Here is a 19,686-nt window from a genome sequence, read left to right as displayed (position 1 = left end):
CGATAACAAGTGATTTCCACCACAGTCTTTGCTGTCAATCAAAATCGAGTTTGTTTTGGATTCGAACTCTCACTGTCCCGTCGTTCGTCTTCCGAGTGTGGGTCCTGGGGCTGCTATTTGGCGACGGGCGGGTGGGTGCCGACCGAAAGTTTTGCCCCGAGGGTTCAAATTCAGGCGCGCGGCATTCGATTTTCACCCATCTGGGCCTGCCCTGTGCAGCACATATCCAGGGCAATTGGCGGTAGAGATTGGACCATATCTTGCCCTGCCGGCAATCAAATCATCCGCCCCGCAACCAACAAGAAGCCGCTCCGGCAAATCTACAGCTTCAACAGCTACCTTTTCTGGTCTGTCATCTGCAACTAAAACATCGCCGTTGTGCCGTCCCGGCGTCCCATTATCGCATCTTTTTATTCTTTTTGCCCTAGGCATCCTCCTCATCCTCCTACGGGCCCCAAAGCGCCGCGCGCGTCGTTGCCGGCAAGATGGACCAGGAGATGAAGCAGGCCGAGCAATCGCCATCGCCAGCTCCCATGGCGATGGCTTCGATGCCGGCCGCGTCGCCTCAACCACAACAAGACGTCGAGATGCACCAGGACCAGGACTCCCCTCAGACTCCGATGCAACTCGATTTGTCAAGCCCCGTGCCAAATACCAATAGTCAGCCACAGCAGCAGCAGCAGCAGCAACCGCAACAGCAGCAACCGCAACAACTGCAACCCCAGGTCAATCAGATCAACGGGCAACAGCTCTCTGGTCAAATCCCTGGCCAATTTCCTCTTCCCGGCCAACCTCCAAGCCAGGTCAATAGCCCAGTCTCTGTCGGAACTCCTGGACAAGTTCCTGGCTTAGCCCTTCCAGCACCTGTCATCAAGCGAAGAGCTCCAATCGCTTGCCGAAGGTATGTGAACAGTTGCCGGATTGACTTGGCATCATCCAAACGTCACGCGAGTACCCAGGTGAAAGCGAAGGACTAACGTGTTGCCCTTTACAGATGCCGCCGTATGAGAAGCAAATGTCTCCATGACAAGGCCCAACCTCCCTGCCAGGCTTGCCGCGATGCTGGACTTGGTCCGGCTGACTGGTAAGAGTTCCCATGATGCATGCAGGCCCTGTCGCAAGGGTGTCTCTACTCTGATCATTTGCTAAAATCACAAACCTTCTCCCCAGTACGTTCCCCGTCCGTGGCCAGCCCGATCAAGATCGCGAATACCGACATCCTCGAATCAGAGCCGACAAGGCGACCAAACGAGACCCCGCAAAGGTCCGGCGCGAAATCCTCGATGCACCCGTACGCTCACCAGCGCCGGCGGTGCCCAGACCTATCAAGGGCTACGATGAATGGGATCTTCTGCCGCCGCTGCCTGAAATAGTCGAAGCCGTCCACAAGTTCACAGCTCACTACTTCCAGTTGGGCTTCATCCACAAGCAACACTTTCCCGAGCGGCTACGGACGAACCACCGATCTGTCAGCGTGTTTTTCCTGCTGAGCATCTTGAGCATTTCGGCCCGACTGACGCCAACATTGGTGGATCGGTTTGGCGGTGCTGTTCAGGCTGCTGAAGTCTTTATGGAACGCGCCTCCGAGGTTGCTTGCCGCGAACTGTATAGAGATCCGGACCTGGAGAGATGCCAGGCGTTCTACCTGTTGAGTATTGCCCAGCAGGGAAGCAGCTTGAAACAACAGAGCTCGATCAACATGGCAATTGCTATGCGTATGGCCACATTGATGGGACTGCATAGGGAGGAGACCTACAGGCTGCCGGAAAACCCCTCGGAGGAACTAATCATGAGGGCAGAGTCCGCCCGCCGCACCTTGGTACGTGGCTCATCCTTACATTAGATGGAATGATGGGATTGCGAAATGGTCTGTGACTAATTGAATGATAGTGGATGCTCCATAGTCAGGACAACCTCCATTCGGGTCCGCGGTGCCCCGTATCTCTATCAGCCAGCGATATCACAGCATTATTGCCTTGCAACGAGAAGGACTTCGCCACTGGTCAAATTCCAAAGTCGAGAGCAGCGCTCCAGGACACTCCTCCAGCCTTGGAGAACCCTAGTCTTGTTACCGACGAGGGTCGGTCCCTATTTGCAACGCTTATCCAGGCCCATTACTTCTGGGGAGCGATCTCCCGCCGGGTGCTTAGCAACGACAAAGTTACGGATCCATGGGAGCCAGAAAGCGAGTATGCAATTATGGTCAACCGCCTTGCGGAATGGGAGAGGGGTTTGCCTAATGATCATCGGTGGAGTAGCTTTCTCCTTAAGGGCTACAAGCAGGAAGGCCAGGACCTGGTGAGTTAGAGGGAGGAAACATGGAAAGCAAATGCCTACTCAGCGCTAATATCTCCGTAGGCATACCTCGGTGTGACGATGATAACGCGGCTCTGCAATATTGTTCTTAGGAAGGCATACTTGACCGAGTAAGTAACCCCGGTCAAGCGCAAAGACTTCGAGCTGACAATACCGCATCATAGTATCTTGTCCGACGATAAGTCCCAACCAGAGCGCACAGCTTTCTGGACTGAAATGTCTCGTCAACTGTTCAGCAACGTCAGAGATCTGTACGAACAAATTGACACTCAATACAACGAGCGGTCACCCGAGGAAGGTCCTGGGGCACAGATGGCGGTAAGTACTGATGGGATCTGACTCAATTAATGAATGCTGACTGAACTCCCATTTAGGCGTTCTGCGTTTACAGCTGTGGCTTCCTCGCATGCTACTTGTGCAAATATCCAAATCGTAAGCTATCTGCCCTGAAGAGTGTTCTTTCTAGGACAGTAAGCTAACGCGACATCATAATCAGTCTGCCCTGAGCCAGCCATTACTCGCGAAGGCCCTTCAATGGTTGCTCGTGTTCTCAGCATCTTGGCAGAAAGTAGGAACATATGGCCTTTGGCAACTAGGTGGTATGAGCATCTGGAACGGTTCTACACAGCCCAAAGCGGCGTGATAGTTGGTAACGAGGGTACCATGGCGGACAGCGTAAGTTATGATCATTTCCTCCAAAAGGCCCCTCGTTCACGGACTCGGCAGGCTGATTTTAACCTCGTGCTCTCACAGAGAGATGAAATACCTCACGTCCTTCAGATGCCGACTGTCCAGCAACAGCAAGCCCAGGCTCAAGCTCACATGGCTTTGGTTCAAGCACAAGCACAAGCACAAGCACAAGCCCAGGCTCAGGCTCAGGCGCAGGCTCAGGCTCAGGCTCAGGCTCAGGCTCAAGCACAGACACAACAGGCACAGCAGGTACAAATACAGGCACAACAGCCATCGCAGCTACACTCAACCTTTGCTGCTCAGATGCAGGCCCAACAGGCCCAACAGGTACAGCAAGCTTTAAGCGAAAAGCAGGAGTCTGTACCACAGGGTAGTCCGGAACAGGCGATCCTTAGCCCGGCACAACCCAGTGTCCCAACTCCCGCGATGTTCATCGACCCCAGTCTGCGTGTGCCTACATCCTCACAACCGCAGGAGCAGACTCCTGCTCCAACCGCTCCCCAGCTGCAAGATTCTACATCCCCTTTGCAACAGGGGCAGCAACCGCAACCTGTCGCCGCTGGTGTAGCTGGTCGGCAGTCAACAGATGGGCTGGGCCTGCTCATCGAAGCGTTTGACACTCAACAAGCCGGTGGCGTCCCTCCAACGACCACGGCTGGTCAAGGACAAGTCCCGTATGACCCACAAGCAACCCCGCAGCAGTATTACCCGCAACCCGGTACCTTGGGCGTCAATGACGGGTATGAGAACGAGTTGGGCTACTACATGTCGGATCAGGGGCAACCCGGTGCTATGCAAAGCTGGGTTGGTGGAACGAATATGTATGGGTATTAGGAGCAACCCACACAGAAAGACATGGCGGAGGCGGAGTTCATAAAGAGGGACTTTGGGAATTAAAAGAGCAAGGAGTTGATATAGGCGATATGTCTAGGTTAGGTGGGGCATCATCCGGTTGACGGTTGGAGTAGGGATTCAGGCGTACCTTGACAAAGAAAAAGAAGAAGAAAAAAAATTACATATATATATAAGGAGTTGGCCTATGGATGGTCTCGCTGGATTTCTATAAACTAACGATTACGTAGGATCTCGGTGTTCAACTTTGCTACTTCGGGGGGAAGAGGTTTTGCGCCATGGCCATGGCTTTATACTATAGCTCTGTTGAGGTCAAACGGCCATGATTGTAGTAGCGCATGTATGGCTGGCGCTGTTGGACTAGTCCTTTCCGAAACCTTGCTATAGTGCTTGGAAATCGATAGACCGACGAACTTTTTGGAATGTTTTCCAATTCTCAGAGTGCAAGATGCTTACTTCCGGTAAAACTAGTCGGACTCGTCGGCATCATTCGATGTTATAAGTCCAGGTCATCTTCGCACTTTGTGAACCAGGTATAAGTAAGTATCAAGCCTCAGCAGTGACGCCTCCAGATACACAGTTTGCCAAGGTCTTTTTCAGCACCGTACACTCCGTCATCCATGTCCGGAGTTTCCCTAAAACTCGGAGCTTCTTAGGGTTAACTATGGCAGTTCGATAAGAGGCTTCCAGAGGGTTAAGCTAGCAAATCACAAGCAAGTCAGCGCACCTGCTTGCGCTAGCGGGACAACAGCAGTCGCCGATTGCGAAGCGGAATTCGCGAGCCGGCAGCGCAACCAGACAAATCGCAAAACCTACCTACCTACCTACCCTTATCCTCCTCCGGTGACATCAGGGTAGATAGAAGCTCCCGGTCTCGAACTCCTACCTCGCCTCTCTCCCTGCACCAATTCCCGCTCTATCCTCCCACCAAAACCCCGCGACAAATTCACAATGGGTTCCAGCGCCTCAAAGCCCTCTGCTGCGGCGCCGCATGTGTGGAAGGCGTATGTCATTCTTCTTTCTGGGCAATTGATGGATTCTGGAGACTATTAAGAGAGTATGGGAAAGCTGACTTGTCAAACCCAACTAACCAGGCCCGCCCCGGCTGGTGTATCGCACACTCTTGTCGAGCAGTTGGAGTCTAGCCCCGAGGTATGATGCCGTCTCCGTCCGTGCCATTTAGCTGTCGAGCTATACTGTCCTGCCTCTGCCTACGATGCGAACCGGTTACTCTTCCCACGCCCACGCTACTGCGTCCCTTCACCTCTGTCTCCTCCGTTCGCCTACACAGCAGATTCATAAACCGTTTCATATCAGCCATCCAGCCATCCAGCCAGCCAGCTCAATGCCTTCAACCAATACGCATCAAACTTCAACTGACACACAACGAAACATAACAGACCGACATGTCCCGCCAACAGGCCTTCGAGCTCCAAGTCCAAGCACGCGTCGCTGAAGAGCTGAAGCGACTCCGGGCCGCCGAAGCCGCCAAGCTGCAAGAAACTCTTAAATCCTCTTCCTCCGACGAGCAGCAACAACAACAAGAGAACGACATTAGCAGACAAAAGGTCCAGAAGGAAATCGAGGCTTTGCGTGCCAAACTCGACGAGCACCGCAAGGTGCGCCCGCTGCCCGAGAGCACGGAGACGGCGCGCAGCGAGGTGGTGCGGTGTCTGCGTGAGCACGACCGCCGGCCGCTGGACTGCTGGAAGGAGGTTGAGGCTTTTAAGGAGGAGGTGCGGAGGCTGGAGAAGGGATGGGTTGACAAGGTTGTTGCTTAAGTTCTCTGAGACTTGAGTGAAAGCTTTTCCCCGAACGCACCTAGGGTGCCCGGCATACACACACACATACCGACAGACGGATATACAGGAGGGGATATACCTGGACTGGGCACGGATGTTGGCGGTGGGCCTGGGTGTAAGGAAGGGAAAGCAAGAAACCTTTGTGCGCTCATTTTTGCGCAGCCCAAAAAGTGTTGAAAAGGGGGCTGGGGATGAGTGGAAGGGGATGACGAGGCCAGCTGGGTCTTCTCATGGACCAAAAGGAGAGGGAGAAGCTGCTAGTTGAGTTCATCTGCAGTCAATCGAAAGGATAAGCAGAGATGAGCAGCTCGTTGGTTGGGGTTACTGGTTGACAGGGTTGATTGCGACATTGCAGTCAGTCAAGTGTGTGTATGTGAGCGTGTATCATAGATGTCTCAAAAAGGTCAAGAAGCTGAAGACTTGTGGCTTTGGAGCTTGGAGCAATGGTAATAGATAAAGGCTAAGCTTTCTTTTCAGTCTATTCAGTCAGGTCAAGACAACGATCCAAAAGAACGGCAAACAACTCTCAAGAGAAGACAAGCAAGAGTATAGATCAACGTTAAGTTTCCATTGCCTTGACAACGGCTGTAGTGAGAGAGAGCACCACATGTCAACTCAGCGCCACGTGAAGACCTGTCCGCTAAAACAGATACTGTTGGGTCAAGAGGGAACTACATACCAACGATCTCTACAGAACATCGGGCACCTGCAACACCACCTCCGCCAAATCTACTTTGCCCGCATTTTCCTCCAAAATTTCCTCCTTAATGTCCTCCTGTTTTCTCCGTTTCTCCTCCTCCTCCTCCTCCTTCCTTCTCCTAACCTCCTCCCGTCTCGCCAACCCTTCCTCCCTCTTCCTCTGCTTCCTAGCCTCAGCATCCTCCCATTCCGCATTACCACTCTCACCATCGCCGCTCTTTTTCTTCTTCTTCTGTCCCTCAACACCACCAGCAGTAGTAGCTCCCTCACCGAAAGCCAACCTCAGTGCCTCCTGAAACCTAGCTATCCTCTTCTTATTCTCCTCGAACCGCTCGTTGGCAATCTTGACCAGCAGAGACAGGTATTCCGGGGACACCAAGGACTGTCGTTGAGAGCCGCGTTGGACGCCGATTAGGGACTCGAAGGAGAGGCCCATGGAGCGGATGGCTACTATGGGGTTTGGAGTGACGGATTCTGTTGGTGTTGGGGTTGTTGTTGATGATGATGGTGATGATGATGATGATGATGATGATGGTTGTTGCTGGAGGTGATTGTGGTGAGTACGACACTGGTGACAGGAGGAGAAAAAGGGAGCAGTTAGACGGGGCAAGATGGAGACGGCGCCTGTTTCGCGGAAGCCCGAGGTCATGCCGGATTGGATCGCTAGGTGGGCGTGATAGGGCGAGGTGGTTAGGATGTGGAGGATCTAGGGCGGTTGGGGAGGGGGGTCAGTTTAAGCTCTAGTGATGGGGGGGATGCAAGTAGAAGGGAAGAAAAGAACGTACCATGGGTTCGAACTTGAAGTGAATTAACCGCTGCTGCTGCTCTTGCTGTGAATCTCCATCACCATCATCCCCAGACCCAGGCTCAGACCCATTCCCAGTCAAGCCAAACACCTCCATCCAATGGTCCCCATCATACTCCCTCCCCGTCTTGGCGTCAACTGTCTCCAACGGATCATGAGAAACAAACAGCCATTCCCCTCCACCTTTACCTCCAGAGGAGCTGGCTGCTACCGCCGCAGCTGTAGACGTAGCTGTTGATGCCCTTACCCCATCTTCACCTCCTTCGCCATCTCCCTCTCCCTCTCCCTCAACATCACCAGCACCAGAAGCTTTGTTGTCCTTCTTCCTCTTCACCCCCTCCAAATAAACACTCACCCTCCCCGCGCAACTGCTCGTCGTCACCAATCCTTCGTAACCATGGTTGATCTCGTCAATCAGTTCGCGAATGGCGACGTCGACTGATCCTTTGGGAGAGGCGTCGGTGTACTCGACGTCGGGAACGGAGAGCTGGGAAAGGATTTTGGATTTGCGGGTGAGGAAGGAGGGGGTTGGTGGGGGGAGCATGGTTCGATTCGGTCTTGTTTTGTGCGTCGAGTGGTGAGTTGGGTGACGGAAGTTGTTCGGGGATAGAAAGCGTGGGTCAAAGAAGGCCGAGTGGTTTAGATGAGATATATGGGGGGAAAAAAGGAAAGAAAAAGAAGGCTGAACTTTGTAAGCTGGTAATTCGTGAAAGGTGGTTGTTGAGCTGTGGTGGACTGGTTTTGACAAGGTGAGGTTCGTGTCATTGATTGATTGATGTCTGGACTGAAGCTCTCAAACAATTCTTTTGTGAATTGTGGGTCCCTTTCTCATGTGTCTATCTACCTACAACGACCTGACCGTACCTATGCTTCCCAGCGATACTATAACTTTTCGCTGGAATCATTCGCAATATCTCAATAACCAGAAACTAGGAGTCGTACATTGTATATTTTATTGTATTGAAACCGGTGATTGAACATTACCACGCCGCCCGCTGCGGTCTGAACGCATATGTATCTGTCTACATAGCCTCCACTCAACGAAGCCGTTGATAACAAGCTTAGTAGCAACGTGAAATATGTACGAGACCAATGCCACGTGAGGCTGTTTACATATGGTATTATAGAAGTTTCTAACTGAAAACCACAAACGAAGTTTGGGAACTAGCTACTCTCATCAGGGTATAAAAAAGAACTTAAAATTCGTACAGTAATGAGGCCTGTCCGTCCAACTCCTTCGTTGCTGCTCCCGTCCCTATGCGTTGCCAATGAGATACGGGCCACTAGGGCGCTGTGCCCTCATCTGATTCATCCTGGCTTTACTCTTCTTCTGCTTCTTCTTCCTCCTCCTGTATACAAGTTTATGCTCGCTGTTATTGTTTGATTACAAAAAGAACAAAAAAAAAGAACTCTTCATTCAGACTGGTGCACGCATGTTCTAAAACAACGTAAAGCCGTGCGTGCCGTTAGGTATCTGACAAACAAGGGGGAAAAAAGGGGACAACATAAAAACATGAAAAATAATGGTGCGTTGATGCGTACTAATGGTATATGTAAAAATGGGTGTGCAGGTGTGCTATATGTATCGAAGTCAAACAGGAACGCCGAAAATGGCAGGATGCGGAGAAAACCATCAATATCATGCCCTGACCTCCGCCGTCGACCCATTATTCGAGTTTCGCAATGCTGTAGGTCCCATGAATCCTGTCTGAGGCAACTGCGGCGAGACGTTCTGCATTTCCATGCCCTCTTTCGAGTCAGAAACCGCTGGCTGTTGCCAGCGCCGATGGGATCCGAGCCGCTGGTCACCCTGGTTATACTTGACCTTGAATCCGTAATAAGTCGGGGGCCTTGGCCGGCATAGCACGACAAACCAGTTCTTGAGCCAGTTGGCCTGAGTAAAAGCACGGTATCGATCCGACTTGGGAAACTTGTGAGAGTTGAGGTATTCGCGAGTTGTCTCGCCGCGAGCCATCAAAAAAATGTGATATCCGGTGAGTGCAGCCGGATATAAGAACGTCAGAAATCCAAAAAAGACCATGGCAAAGGGTACGCGAAAGTGATTGACTGCGTGACCAAAGCTGATATGGTGTTGGTTCTTGTACACCAGGATTTGTGCCAGGCAGGCGCCGATAAGGTACAGAGCAAGAACGGTTGCCGAGCTGACGAACGTGAAAAAGTAGCGGTAATTGCGACGACCGACACAGTTGTTGAGCCATACGCAGTGATGGTCTTGGGTCTCAACACAGTTATCGCACAAGCGGCAGTGATGAGCGCGTGGAGGACGCCACAGTTGGCATGTTTTGCAGTATTTGATCGGGACCTCCATTGCTGCCGTTGAAGCTTCTGCCGAGTGAACTAGAACCCAGTCGGTCGTTGGCGGGCCTGTCGGGCTGTCCTCCATTTCTGGAGGAGGAAACTTGTGCAAGTTTCTCGGTAAAATCTAGAACATGTCAGCGTGACAGTCACTCACTCACAAAGGGTAACAAGCTGTAACATACTCCTGGATCTGATGCCGAGGCGTGTAGGAACGAAGATACACAGATATAAGCAAGATAAGCAAATGTAACGGGTATCGCGGGTGAAATGTTGTGCCAGATCCAAGGCGCCGAGAAGATGAAAAAGAGGATGCAAGGGAGAACGATCAGTGACCCGGTTGCTATATTTATCGGGCGTTGCTTTGTGTTCTGAAACCGCCCCCCTAGGCAGAAAACTGTGTTTCCTTCGAAGTATTCGTAGTTTTTCCCAAGATTCGCGCGGTTCTGCCTTTTTGCACGTCTTTTGAATCTGGCCCTTTGCCTCTCGTAACTTTGGGGTGGGATGTTGGGAGACGAGGCAGCTGATTGCAGCTTCTCTCCGCCCTCAATCTCTCTATTGGAGCCCGTTATCCCGGACTCGTTCATCCTCGGCATCAAGAAGCTGGACCTGAAAGATCGCGACGTCCTCGTTGGTGACCTTGGTGGAGTTGTCGGGCTTTCCTCTCTGTAGTCTTTGTTCATTTCTACGTTAATGTTCCGAGCATCGACGGGACTCTGCAGCGGCCGGACGCTATCCGTAACACTCGAAGTAGGAAAAAATCCGTTGATGGGACTCGTATTGGCTGTCATGCGCTCCATTGTTTCCTGCTCCGTCATTTCGGTTCCCCTGGAGGGCATACGCAGCTCTGCATCCTCCGCAATCTGTGCCCCAATGCGGCCACTTCCAGTTGAGATGACACTATTGCGAGCCCCTGCTTCTCCGGTGATCACATATGGGCGGTTCATTGTTGGCGGGCGCCCAGCGCCCCTTTGCGCCTGGAGTTTCTGCGAGCTCATCGGACGAAAGAAGCCATGGGACGTTAGAGACGGGACATGACTCCTGCTCGCAGCGCTGATGGGGCGACCTCCTGCACTGCCGATGCTCCCAGCTATGCTTCCTCGCTTCCCCGTCAATTGTTGGCGTAGAGGTACCGATTGCGCCCACGGACCCCTTGACGATAGCCCGGTCCCAGACGTCTCGGGACGAGACTGTGTGTCCGAATAAAAGCCACTCCTCCTGTTGGGGTTAGCGCTCGAAGGGCCACCACCGCGTGGTGTTGTATCTGATCCTTGGCCATCTTCCGTGCCAATATCCGTCATTCGCGAAGATATTAGGCTGGGAGGGCCAGCAACGGTAAGTTCGGCTCGAGGAGGGTACTGTGGGAACGTGTTGTCGACATTTGTCGGGGAGGCTGACCTTGAAGGTCCCTCTTCGGATGCCATTGTGTCGGCTAGGGAATCCTCCAAGTCCCGCACTTGGACCGCGCAAGAACGGCGTGTGTGTGATGTCTAGTAGCTGATGTCGGGAGATCCCACGCTATAGCATGGCTATGATTCGAGAGCGATGATGGTAAAGTTTCCCAACGGTGGAAAAAGAGGTCGGCGATGGATATGACAAGTTGCGGCGGACTACAAACCGGGCGCAAATGTGTCGACAGCGTCAAGTATACGTGAACGACGTCGCTTGGGAGTTTCGAGGTCCGGGCGCGCTACACGGGGTGTCGGGATACTGAGATCAGACGGAGGAGTGAGTGGTATGCTTGACGCAATGACGCACGGATCGACGGGATGGCGGCGCAATAGAAGGGTTTCGGTAGGATACGGTATCTCGTAAGTCGGGGCTGAGTAGCTGGCTGGTCGCTGATGTGTCGGGATCAGGTCGGCTGCCGTTTTGCTGTTGCAGTTGGCGGTGCTTATTTGCAGCAAGGGGATTGCGGTGTGTATGTGCGAGTGCGTACGTCGGGTCGTTGGTGAAGGAGTGTTGTCTTAAGTTCCCTATGGCGGCGAAATCACCCTGGTCTCGGTCGGACGAAAATAATGAGCGTATCCGTAATCCAACTTTGTTGGTTTTCAGCTGTGTTAAGGAGTGGACGGCTGAGCGAGATCTCAGCCTTTTGGATTAGTGCGAAGAGAGAGTGGTGTTTGCCTTGTGCCTTTTTTTCGGGTCGAGTCTAAACGGAAAGTCGAAAAGTGTTGTGCAACGGGATGGATGGGTTGGTTGCAAGGAGTAGGTGGTTGGCCAAGAGCCTCGCATTATCCCCCGTTCGTTCTCATTTTGGGGGTGACCTTTGGGTGTCCTTTTTCGCTCCCACATAAGCAAAGCAATTCCTAAACCCCCAGTCAATGTCAAGCGTATGGTAGGCCCGGCCTTTGCACCGGGCACTTTAGTTGTTCGAGATGATATTGAAATGGGCCGTGTCATCCATGCAGCGCCGTCATTTCTTTTTGGCTCATCAGCCCCAGGTAAGAAGGCACCCCGAGGCATCCTTTAGCTTGGTGATCGTGATGACCCCACTCCACGGGCACCTCTTCCACTGGTGACATGGAAAAGCATTCCTCCCGTCTGCCAGGTCCTCTGTGTGCCTGGTACACCTCACTTCAGTTCCGCTTCGCCTTGCGTGAGGTGTTGGTGCCACGGCTGCATACTAAGCAATGGAACACTGTGGCCCCTGTCCCCTCAAACTGCCAAGCTGCCCCTGAGCCAACCTAGCGCTCCCTATTGATATTGAACCTCCCAGATTCGATTTTTATGCCTGGGCTCCTTTTCCTGATGAACGCCTCTGAACCGTCACCTCGACGCGGTGCCAATACGTAGAAGACGTGTACTTCGTGAAGTTGACGACAGACATGCCCAAACTTAGAGGTACGGAGGACGGAATGCGATAATTCAAACTCGGATCACCACAAACAAGGTGGCTGCATACCGCAGTACGCACGCATCATGTACTCCAGGTTCCCGTCACACGTGGGCAAACCAGCCGGAGCTCAGCTGGCTGACTGTAGCTGAGGTTTGGTTCATTCTATCCCATCTGAACTTGGGATGCCGGGCCCACTGTTGCCGTCCGATCGGGTGTCGGGCAGCACCGCAGACATTCCGGCTTTTGCGACACTGCACACTGTGATACCTCTATGTACTACCAGCTGCATACACGTCCAGCCCTAACCCTCTTTTGACTTCGCTCTACCCGTCAAATCCACCCGTCCAGGCCGTCTAAGGGTCCGTGCACCAAGAAACCTCAAAGCTTGTGCTGTTGCTGCATCATCGAAAGCCGAAAGCTCTCAAATCCCCGAAACACACTTCGCACCTGACGCCATAGCTACCTCCCGTTCGCCGGAACCCCCACCACCGACCTCGACAACAAACTCTCCCCATCGACCCGTTCGTCGAAACTGCTATCCAGCCCGACCTTTCACACCATCACAATGGCCTCCTTCATTGCCCGCCGTGCTTTCTCCACCACCGTCCGTCGCATGACGACTGGTGAGGAGGCTCTCAAGACCGAGTCCAAGAAGAACCCCGAGATTCTGGTGCGTGATATTTGAACAAATAGGGGGACCTCGTGCCTCGCTTTTCCCTCAACACATCGATTTACCGAATAGTCGGGAAGGGAGGTTCCGCAGGAGCTTTGGGCGAGCTGGATTCTTGCGCCGGGCCGGGGGAACGGATGGAGAGAAAAGGCTTCAAAAACGCGCGCGCGGCGGGTTTAGAGTGTTGCAGCAGGAGGAGCGGGATATGATGCAATGGTCACGCAGAACAAGAGGGGAGGACAAAGACGAACAAACAAGCTTGGAAGCTAACGTGGGAGTTCGTGTTGCTCTGAGTATAGGTCCTCGGTGGTGTCATGGTTGCCGCCTTCATTGGTGCCGGTTACTACTTCGGTATGTCGCTTATCTCGTCCCCAATCTAGAGAAGGATGCGAAAATACGAACAAAGGCTCTAACATCTTGTGTTCACCACGCCCAAAGCCCGCAACCCTACCGCCTCTACCGCCGAGACTGCCGTTCCCCAGACCAAGAACTCCATGCCCTGGGAGTCCGGTTCGGGCGCTGGCAAGTACCAGTACCACCCCGGCGGTGATCCCTCTGCTGCCCCCAAGGATGCCCCCAGCGCCGTCAACGTTGTCGTTGTTCCCAACGTCACCCTCCCCAAGGTACGAATCACGACGATCCCGAACAGGTCTCCCGTCTCCTGATATCACATGTCCCTCAAACCGAGAGACAGGCCACACGATGTGGAAGAGGGGGCGAAGAAAGAACAGGTTGACTAACAGCGATTTCTACCGCAGTCTCTCCACGAGAAGTACAACAAGTGGGGCAAGGAAGGCTACTAAATTATTATACCTCTGTTATCGTCATGATGGAGAAGATTGCTGCGGAAGCAGCATGAATGGGATGGCTTTTCTCCAAAAAGCCAGCCAAGCCACACCACGACACTTGTAGATACGCCTAGATTCCAATGAACGGTTCTCGTGGGCCGTTTTGGTTAATCATGAGATGAAAAGTAAAATACTGCACGCGCACCCCTTACAGCTTGAAAGTCTATTCTTGTTTCTCAACCTCAATTTGTCCTAATGGTGGTATTTGGGAGCCGGAAAGGCTCGGTAAGCTGGTCATGGTTGACACCCAGTTGCGATGAGGATGCAGACTCGGACTCATCTTCTTCAAATCCAAATATGGTAGCTTCATAATGCTCAAGCATATATGATCACCATACATGTCCCGCTCGCAACCAATTAACCATAACCCTCGCTGAATATTCCTACGAAAACAAGGAGGTTATGCCGACAACTTGACGCCGAGAACACCCCAAAGTTTGACCACACCTATCCATGTGTAAGGCGCACATCCAAGTAAGAATAATCCAGAACCCCCTGATCGGGTTTTCTCTTTCTCCAAGAGCCCTCCAACCCAATACAACGCGTACCAACTAAATTCCCAACCCCGATCTTCAACAAACACAAACTTAAAACCACGTAAATGCAAGGCTCTCTCTCTCTCTCTCTACTTTCGCTTCTTCCTCCAACTGTTCAGTACCAACCGACTTGCTTCCAGATTTCAACTATCGCTGTTCCCCACGCCTCAGCTTCGTTAGGCAAACCCGGACCTTTACTATCTGTCCGGAAGGAGTTCCGCCGAGACCTTGGGTTGCTCATTCCGACTGATGGTGACCACCTCTTGCTCATTGATATGCAATTCCACCGGTCGTACTAGCCAAGAAATGTAGCTAGCCCAGTCACTGTTCCCTTTTTCTTTGTTGTCCTCCTTCCTCTCGCTCAGATCTTGGTGGTCCTCATTCCCAACCGGCTTCGCCTTCTCAACCGTTTGTAGCCGGGCCTCTCCTTTCTGGTTCCGCTATGAGATGAGCTGTTCTGTATCGGCTTGAGGTTGCTGCTGCTGCTGCTTCCCGAGGCCGCCCCTTCCCACTTTTCGGCTGTTGCTCTGCATCGGCTTGATGCATCACCTTCTTCTTCTTTTTCTGCCTCTACTGCTTCCGAGGCGACCCCATCCGCTATTTCGGCTGTTGCTCGGGCACTGGTAGACGCACAAGCGTCGGCAACGCCGCGACTTTGCCCCCCTCTTAAGTATGTCGCGCCGCGGCGTCGGCAAACTGCTCCCGTTGGATTCGCTCGAGCTCTTCAAGTGATAGGCCGGACTGCTCGAACTTGTTTGCTTTCTTCTCTCGTCCCTGTTGTGTTGATGTGTGTTAGCTTCGCCAATGAAAACAAAGACACAACCGAACCTGGAGATAATAACCGTTCTAAGTACCTTTTGGACCTCCTTGTGCTCCGCAGCTGCCTCTAGGACGGCGGGGACGTAGTCGGCAAAACCGAGCCGCTCGAGCGCCTGCGTGATGTGATCACAAGCAATCGTCTTTTTCGACTCCTTCTCGGAAATCTCATTCGCCTCGGACGATACGAGCGAGATGAACTCAACGCAGAGATCAATAAGAAGATCCCGTGCTTCCTTGGCGAATGACAGGCCAGTCGACGATGGGAGGATCTCGCTCACAATCTTTTGAACCGTCGCTGTGTGGAAGGTTAGCTCCTACCCTTTGAAATCTTGCACAACCTTGAGCAACTGGCGCAGCTCCCGAGACGTAAAGACTTCTTTCTGCCTGGTGAAGGTGGTCCATCCGATATTCCGTTTGCTTGAGGATAGGCTTCCTTTAGCCAGAAGATACCGTCTCTACCAGCTCACCAAGCCGAAAAGTAGCCTTTGGTTCCCCCAACTGCTTGGCGTTATCCTCCACCACCACATCTCTCGATGATACGGCATCCCAGTATCCTGACTGAAAATTAACGTACCCTTGGGGAGTGAGAGATCATCATTGCCTACAGTAACCTTGTTAGTAAAAAGACATGATAAACCAGGAAAAGGAAAGAATCAAAAAGCAAGCTACTCGGAGGTGGTGAGACTCCAGAGCCAGAGACGATCCATGGCTCCGAAGCGTATGCATAACGGTATCCGGAATATTCGTCCATCTTGGCTGAATGATCGCCACATTTCTCGGTTGAGGAAGGGGTTGAGAGGGCTGTCGTACAAGAACATGTTGTTCATATACATAACACTTTTCCCTGCAGTATATTGTGGCATGCCTTTTCTTATTCACTCGAATTTCAACAATAGGTAGTGAAGAAGGAGTGGATGAAAGGGAGTGTTGTTGGTTTGGACTCATGAGGGAGATTCACTCCACTCAACTTGAGTGTAAGGCTGAGTGGCTTCATCATTGGGCCAACTCAACCGTGCCTAGGTGCAAGCAAATGGGCAATGGTCATCGAGGAACCCCTGCACCCCCCGACAAAAACGAAAACAGAAACATAACAAAAGGTTATACAGAGCGACAACGGACCTCCAAATTCGTGATCGGACATTTTGGCTGGTGGATAAACAAGAGCCTCCTACGTGGGTCGTCGTGGGATGGTGTATATTGATGCCTCGAGGGGTCGGATATCGACTAGGTATGTGGCTGATGATGCAAAACCCCCCAACTGCCTGGGCGAGTGATAACTCTCAAGATATGCGGCCGGTGTAATCAAAGTGTTTTGAAGTCTTTATGAGGTCGAGTGGCATGATGGTCAAGGGAGCCGAAGCTCCCTTTGAGCTCGGAGGTGCCACGGTGAGGATGGTTGCCTTTATACACACACATTGGCACCGCTCCCTTCACTCCAAACCCCAAGTGCGGCTGGCCTGGAAGCTGCCGCCAACGGCAACTGGGCGATTGGCCCTGGTTCATTGCGCGCACAGGGGCAACCATGGGTTTGTGGCGGAGTCGTACATAGAGGCGCACCAGCCACAGTTCCTCAATCATTCCAGGTTTGTCTGTGTGAGTGAATCAAACTGAATCGTCCGAGTCGTCTGGCGCGCGTTTGGAACCGCACACCCCCCGCCTCTCAGCTTTGTGAGGTCAATAGTTTGGTCACCTGGTCGCAACTGGTGAAGGAATGCCAAGTGTCACTGTCATCATCAGGCTCTGGCCCACTCGCAACAGTGAAGGCTCGGTGGACCCGTACCTTCCTCCCTTCCACTTGTGACCTGGGACCCCACCATAAATTTCTGCCGCCGAAATCGTTGTTCCGTTCGAGAAAATTTGGGGTCCATCCATCGCGTCGTTAACTTCTGTTTTCTTCAGCGTTTCCTTCCCTCACCCTTCTACTTTCTTTCAGTCGCGACACCATGCGCTTCCTTTGGGGCACGCAGGCAACTGCACTGTTTCCATGCTGGATCACTTGACTGGACCGCTCATTGTTACACCGAGCAATGTTCATGATAGGTAAGAACACCTTCCCCTTCTCCCCGCCAGCACAAGAACGCAGTGGTTTTGTGTTTCTATGAGGAGATTATTCGTGTCGCCCCTATCATACACAATTATGGTGATAGACACCGACAAGCCAAACGTCACTACTGATCGAAAACGAACTACTGTGTTTTTGTGTGTTCTGGAGTTTCAATCTCGTCAGCAAATTTGCTAACAGTTTCTCCCAGTGTCCAGCAATGGTTACCATAATCAGGTATGCCGTTTTCCTGCGGTCTTGTACCACATGGATTACTTTCGAGCCGACAACATGATGCTTTGTACTTTTCATTCCAATTCCGACACTTCATGACGGACACAACTTTCCTGAACCATCTCGACTTAACTAAATCTCGTCGACGCGCCGACTTCAACGTGTCATCGACGACTAATGCCCTGGTGCAGACCCGGATGAGTACAGACGCTCATGCTTTTGCGCAACGGCTTCCTATCAATGATGTGGCATCACTTGATCCATCCTCCAGCAGTTTGTCCATGGAGGTAGGAATGCCGCTTGCGCTTTAGTGAAGACTTGACATAGTAGGTACCATTTTTTTTCAAGCACGAGCACTGAAAAAAAAAAAAAAAAAAGAAAGCACGGCAATCTGATGAATCAACTTACATTCCATGCTAGTCCTGAATCTTTATGTAGATACATGTACAGCCTTTTCATCTTTCGACTGATTATTGCCCCATCACTGTCTTTTCATGTCTTCATAACTTTTTTCTGGATATGGTTACTGACTAGACAAAAGTTGCCTTAGATACCTTATTGCTACTCGCGATACTCGGCAACCTCTGGGCCGTTCCACGCGACGTATTTACCTGACAGATCAGACTTGGCGTCAAGTGACAGTTTCGCGATGACCTGGGCAGGCCACTCGGGCTTGTTGAGCTGACCTTCCTCGAAGGCCGAGACAAAGTCAGCGTATTCCTTATCCGACATGACACCTTGGCCCTTCTCGCGTAGCTCCTTTTGCATGTCAGTATCAACCCGTCCTGGGCTGACTGCCACTGCTGTGATGTCTGGCTCCTCCACGGCGACGTGGCGGCAGATTGAGTTTAACGCGGCCTTGGAAGAGCCGTACGCTCCCCAAGCGGCATATGCCTTAATAGCGGCGCCCGAGGATACGAAGATGATCTTGCCCTTGGTGGCTCGCAGATGGGGGATGGCTTCTTTGACCTGACCATTGTGTTAGCCCTGTTATTTGATCGCATTGGTCTAGGGGTGTAAAGCTCACAATGGAAAGGGCACTGAAGACGTTTACATCGTAGTGACTCTTCCAGTCCTCGATGGAAGCATCGGCTAGGCGAGTGATGGGAGTGAGTACTCCATGGTTGACAACAACGGCGTCAAGCTTTCCGTAAGAGATCAGAGCGAGCTCTACAGCTCGGTGTGCAGTCTTAGATACGTTAATATCCATTTGGTTTTCCATCATATTACATTCTGCGATGTCCCAATATGGTTGTGATCGCAACTCACATCAGATACTGTCATATCGGCAGCCAGAAATGTGACCTGGCCTGGATAATCCTTCGCGAGCTCGCTGACTGGCGTCCTGGCAACAAGGACAACCTTGTGGGAGGCTTTCAGTAGGTCCTGCACGACAGCGAGGCCAATGCCCTTGCTGCCGCCGGTGACAATGATGACTTTGGGCTCTGACATCGCGTCAAGTCGTGTATAGCTTGCTATAGATGCGCTTCGATGTTTGGTTTGCTGGTAATAGTTGCGGCTGTTGTCGTTGTTCTCCTTGGAAACCCGGGGAGCTTGTTCTTGTTGTGCTTTTCGTGAAGTCAGAGATTTCATGTGGTGACGCCTTGCTCTTGGACCAACTGCAACAAAAGGTGAAGCCTGTGAACCCCACCACAATCCCCGGCAACCCGATTGCGGGGCAGATGGATACCCGGCCGAATTCCGGATTACGTATCGGGAACACAACAACGGGGACTTTCTAGGGATGTTCATTATGACTTAATGGCATTCCCTCCAGAGCCGGAAACGCTGATGGCGATGTACCAGAGGGGGGATCTTTTGGGATCCTGACAATCAATCTGGTTTCGTTGCTTCTTACAGGGCAAATGCAGAGCTTGCACTGGCGCAGTGGGTGAATCATTGTGGGCAGTTGGGTGACCTCTTTCATTTTCAGACGAACCGACACTGCGGCACCATGATTGTGCTTGCTGGCGCATGTCTTCCTGCAATGAGAGCATTGCCAATCAATTTTGAGCCTGCGAGTATTTGCGATGCGAGAGTGTTCTTCAACTTGTCTCTGTAGTCTCTATTCATTTTAAAGAGGCTGTTTGCTTTGGGTCCTTCAACTTTGTAGGTAATGGGAAGGAGACAACCCGACGGAACACATGCTTCTCCATTGTGAAGAGCGTTACACCCTATCTTTGTGTGTTTTTCAGACAGATTGCTCACATCAAGTTATC

At 52.1% G+C, this 19,686-nt stretch overlaps 7 protein-coding genes across 7 annotated transcripts; 3 read left to right on the top strand and 4 right to left on the bottom strand.

Annotated features, from left to right (window-relative positions):
* The first annotated feature begins 205 nt into the window (after positions 1–205).
* Positions 206–4,291, top strand: NCU02012 (hypothetical protein). The gene is made up of 9 exons (XM_959784.2): positions 206–901; positions 995–1,084; positions 1,171–1,819; positions 1,891–2,298; positions 2,359–2,426; positions 2,481–2,634; positions 2,691–2,748; positions 2,813–2,991; positions 3,070–4,291. Exons 1-9 carry the CDS (start codon positions 486–488, stop codon positions 3,838–3,840), a joined length of 2,793 nt encoding a protein of 930 aa, XP_964877.2. The 5' UTR covers positions 206–485; the 3' UTR covers positions 3,841–4,291.
* A 277-nt stretch (positions 4,292–4,568) lies between these two features.
* On the top strand, positions 4,569–6,250 carry NCU02013 (hypothetical protein). The gene is made up of 3 exons (XM_959785.3): positions 4,569–4,862; positions 4,953–5,010; positions 5,259–6,250. The coding sequence occupies exons 1-3, from the start codon at positions 4,810–4,812 to the stop codon at positions 5,637–5,639; spliced, it is 492 nt and encodes a 163-aa protein (XP_964878.1). The 5' UTR covers positions 4,569–4,809; the 3' UTR covers positions 5,640–6,250.
* Positions 6,219–7,938, bottom strand: NCU02014 (hypothetical protein). Its single transcript, XM_959786.2, has 2 exons — positions 7,145–7,938; positions 6,219–7,065 (listed from the first exon to the last, which is right to left on the bottom strand). Exons 1-2 carry the CDS (start codon positions 7,706–7,708, stop codon positions 6,349–6,351), a joined length of 1,281 nt encoding a protein of 426 aa, XP_964879.1. The 5' UTR covers positions 7,709–7,938; the 3' UTR covers positions 6,219–6,348.
* A 314-nt stretch (positions 7,939–8,252) lies between these two features.
* NCU02015 (palmitoyltransferase ERF2) lies at positions 8,253–12,036 on the bottom strand. Its single transcript, XM_959787.3, has 2 exons — positions 9,666–12,036; positions 8,253–9,607 (listed from the first exon to the last, which is right to left on the bottom strand). Exons 1-2 carry the CDS (start codon positions 10,902–10,904, stop codon positions 8,804–8,806), a joined length of 2,043 nt encoding a protein of 680 aa, XP_964880.3. The 5' UTR covers positions 10,905–12,036; the 3' UTR covers positions 8,253–8,803.
* Positions 12,037–12,678: 642 nt separating this feature from the next.
* Positions 12,679–14,182, top strand: NCU02016 (hypothetical protein). Its single transcript, XM_959788.3, has 4 exons — positions 12,679–12,989; positions 13,289–13,340; positions 13,428–13,612; positions 13,748–14,182. Exons 1-4 carry the CDS (start codon positions 12,885–12,887, stop codon positions 13,790–13,792), a joined length of 387 nt encoding a protein of 128 aa, XP_964881.1. The 5' UTR covers positions 12,679–12,884; the 3' UTR covers positions 13,793–14,182.
* ada-2 (all development altered-2) lies at positions 13,973–16,643 on the bottom strand. The gene is made up of 4 exons (XM_959789.3): positions 16,312–16,643; positions 15,767–15,793; positions 15,228–15,487; positions 13,973–15,147 (listed from the first exon to the last, which is right to left on the bottom strand). The coding sequence occupies exons 1-4, from the start codon at positions 16,331–16,333 to the stop codon at positions 15,040–15,042; spliced, it is 417 nt and encodes a 138-aa protein (XP_964882.2). The 5' UTR covers positions 16,334–16,643; the 3' UTR covers positions 13,973–15,039.
* Positions 16,644–17,851: 1,208 nt separating this feature from the next.
* On the bottom strand, positions 17,852–19,123 carry NCU02018 (short chain dehydrogenase). Its single transcript, XM_959790.3, has 3 exons — positions 18,737–19,123; positions 18,495–18,656; positions 17,852–18,436 (listed from the first exon to the last, which is right to left on the bottom strand). The coding sequence occupies exons 1-3, from the start codon at positions 19,058–19,060 to the stop codon at positions 18,029–18,031; spliced, it is 894 nt and encodes a 297-aa protein (XP_964883.3). The 5' UTR covers positions 19,061–19,123; the 3' UTR covers positions 17,852–18,028.
* Between the last annotated feature and the right edge of the window lie 563 nt (positions 19,124–19,686).

Source organism: Neurospora crassa, linkage group I (assembly GCF_000182925.2).
Source record: "Neurospora crassa OR74A linkage group I, whole genome shotgun sequence".
Taxonomy (NCBI): Eukaryota; Fungi; Ascomycota; class Sordariomycetes; order Sordariales; family Sordariaceae; genus Neurospora; species Neurospora crassa.
The sequence above is the reverse complement of the archived record's forward strand: the minus strand, read 5'-3'. Positions and strand labels throughout refer to the sequence as shown.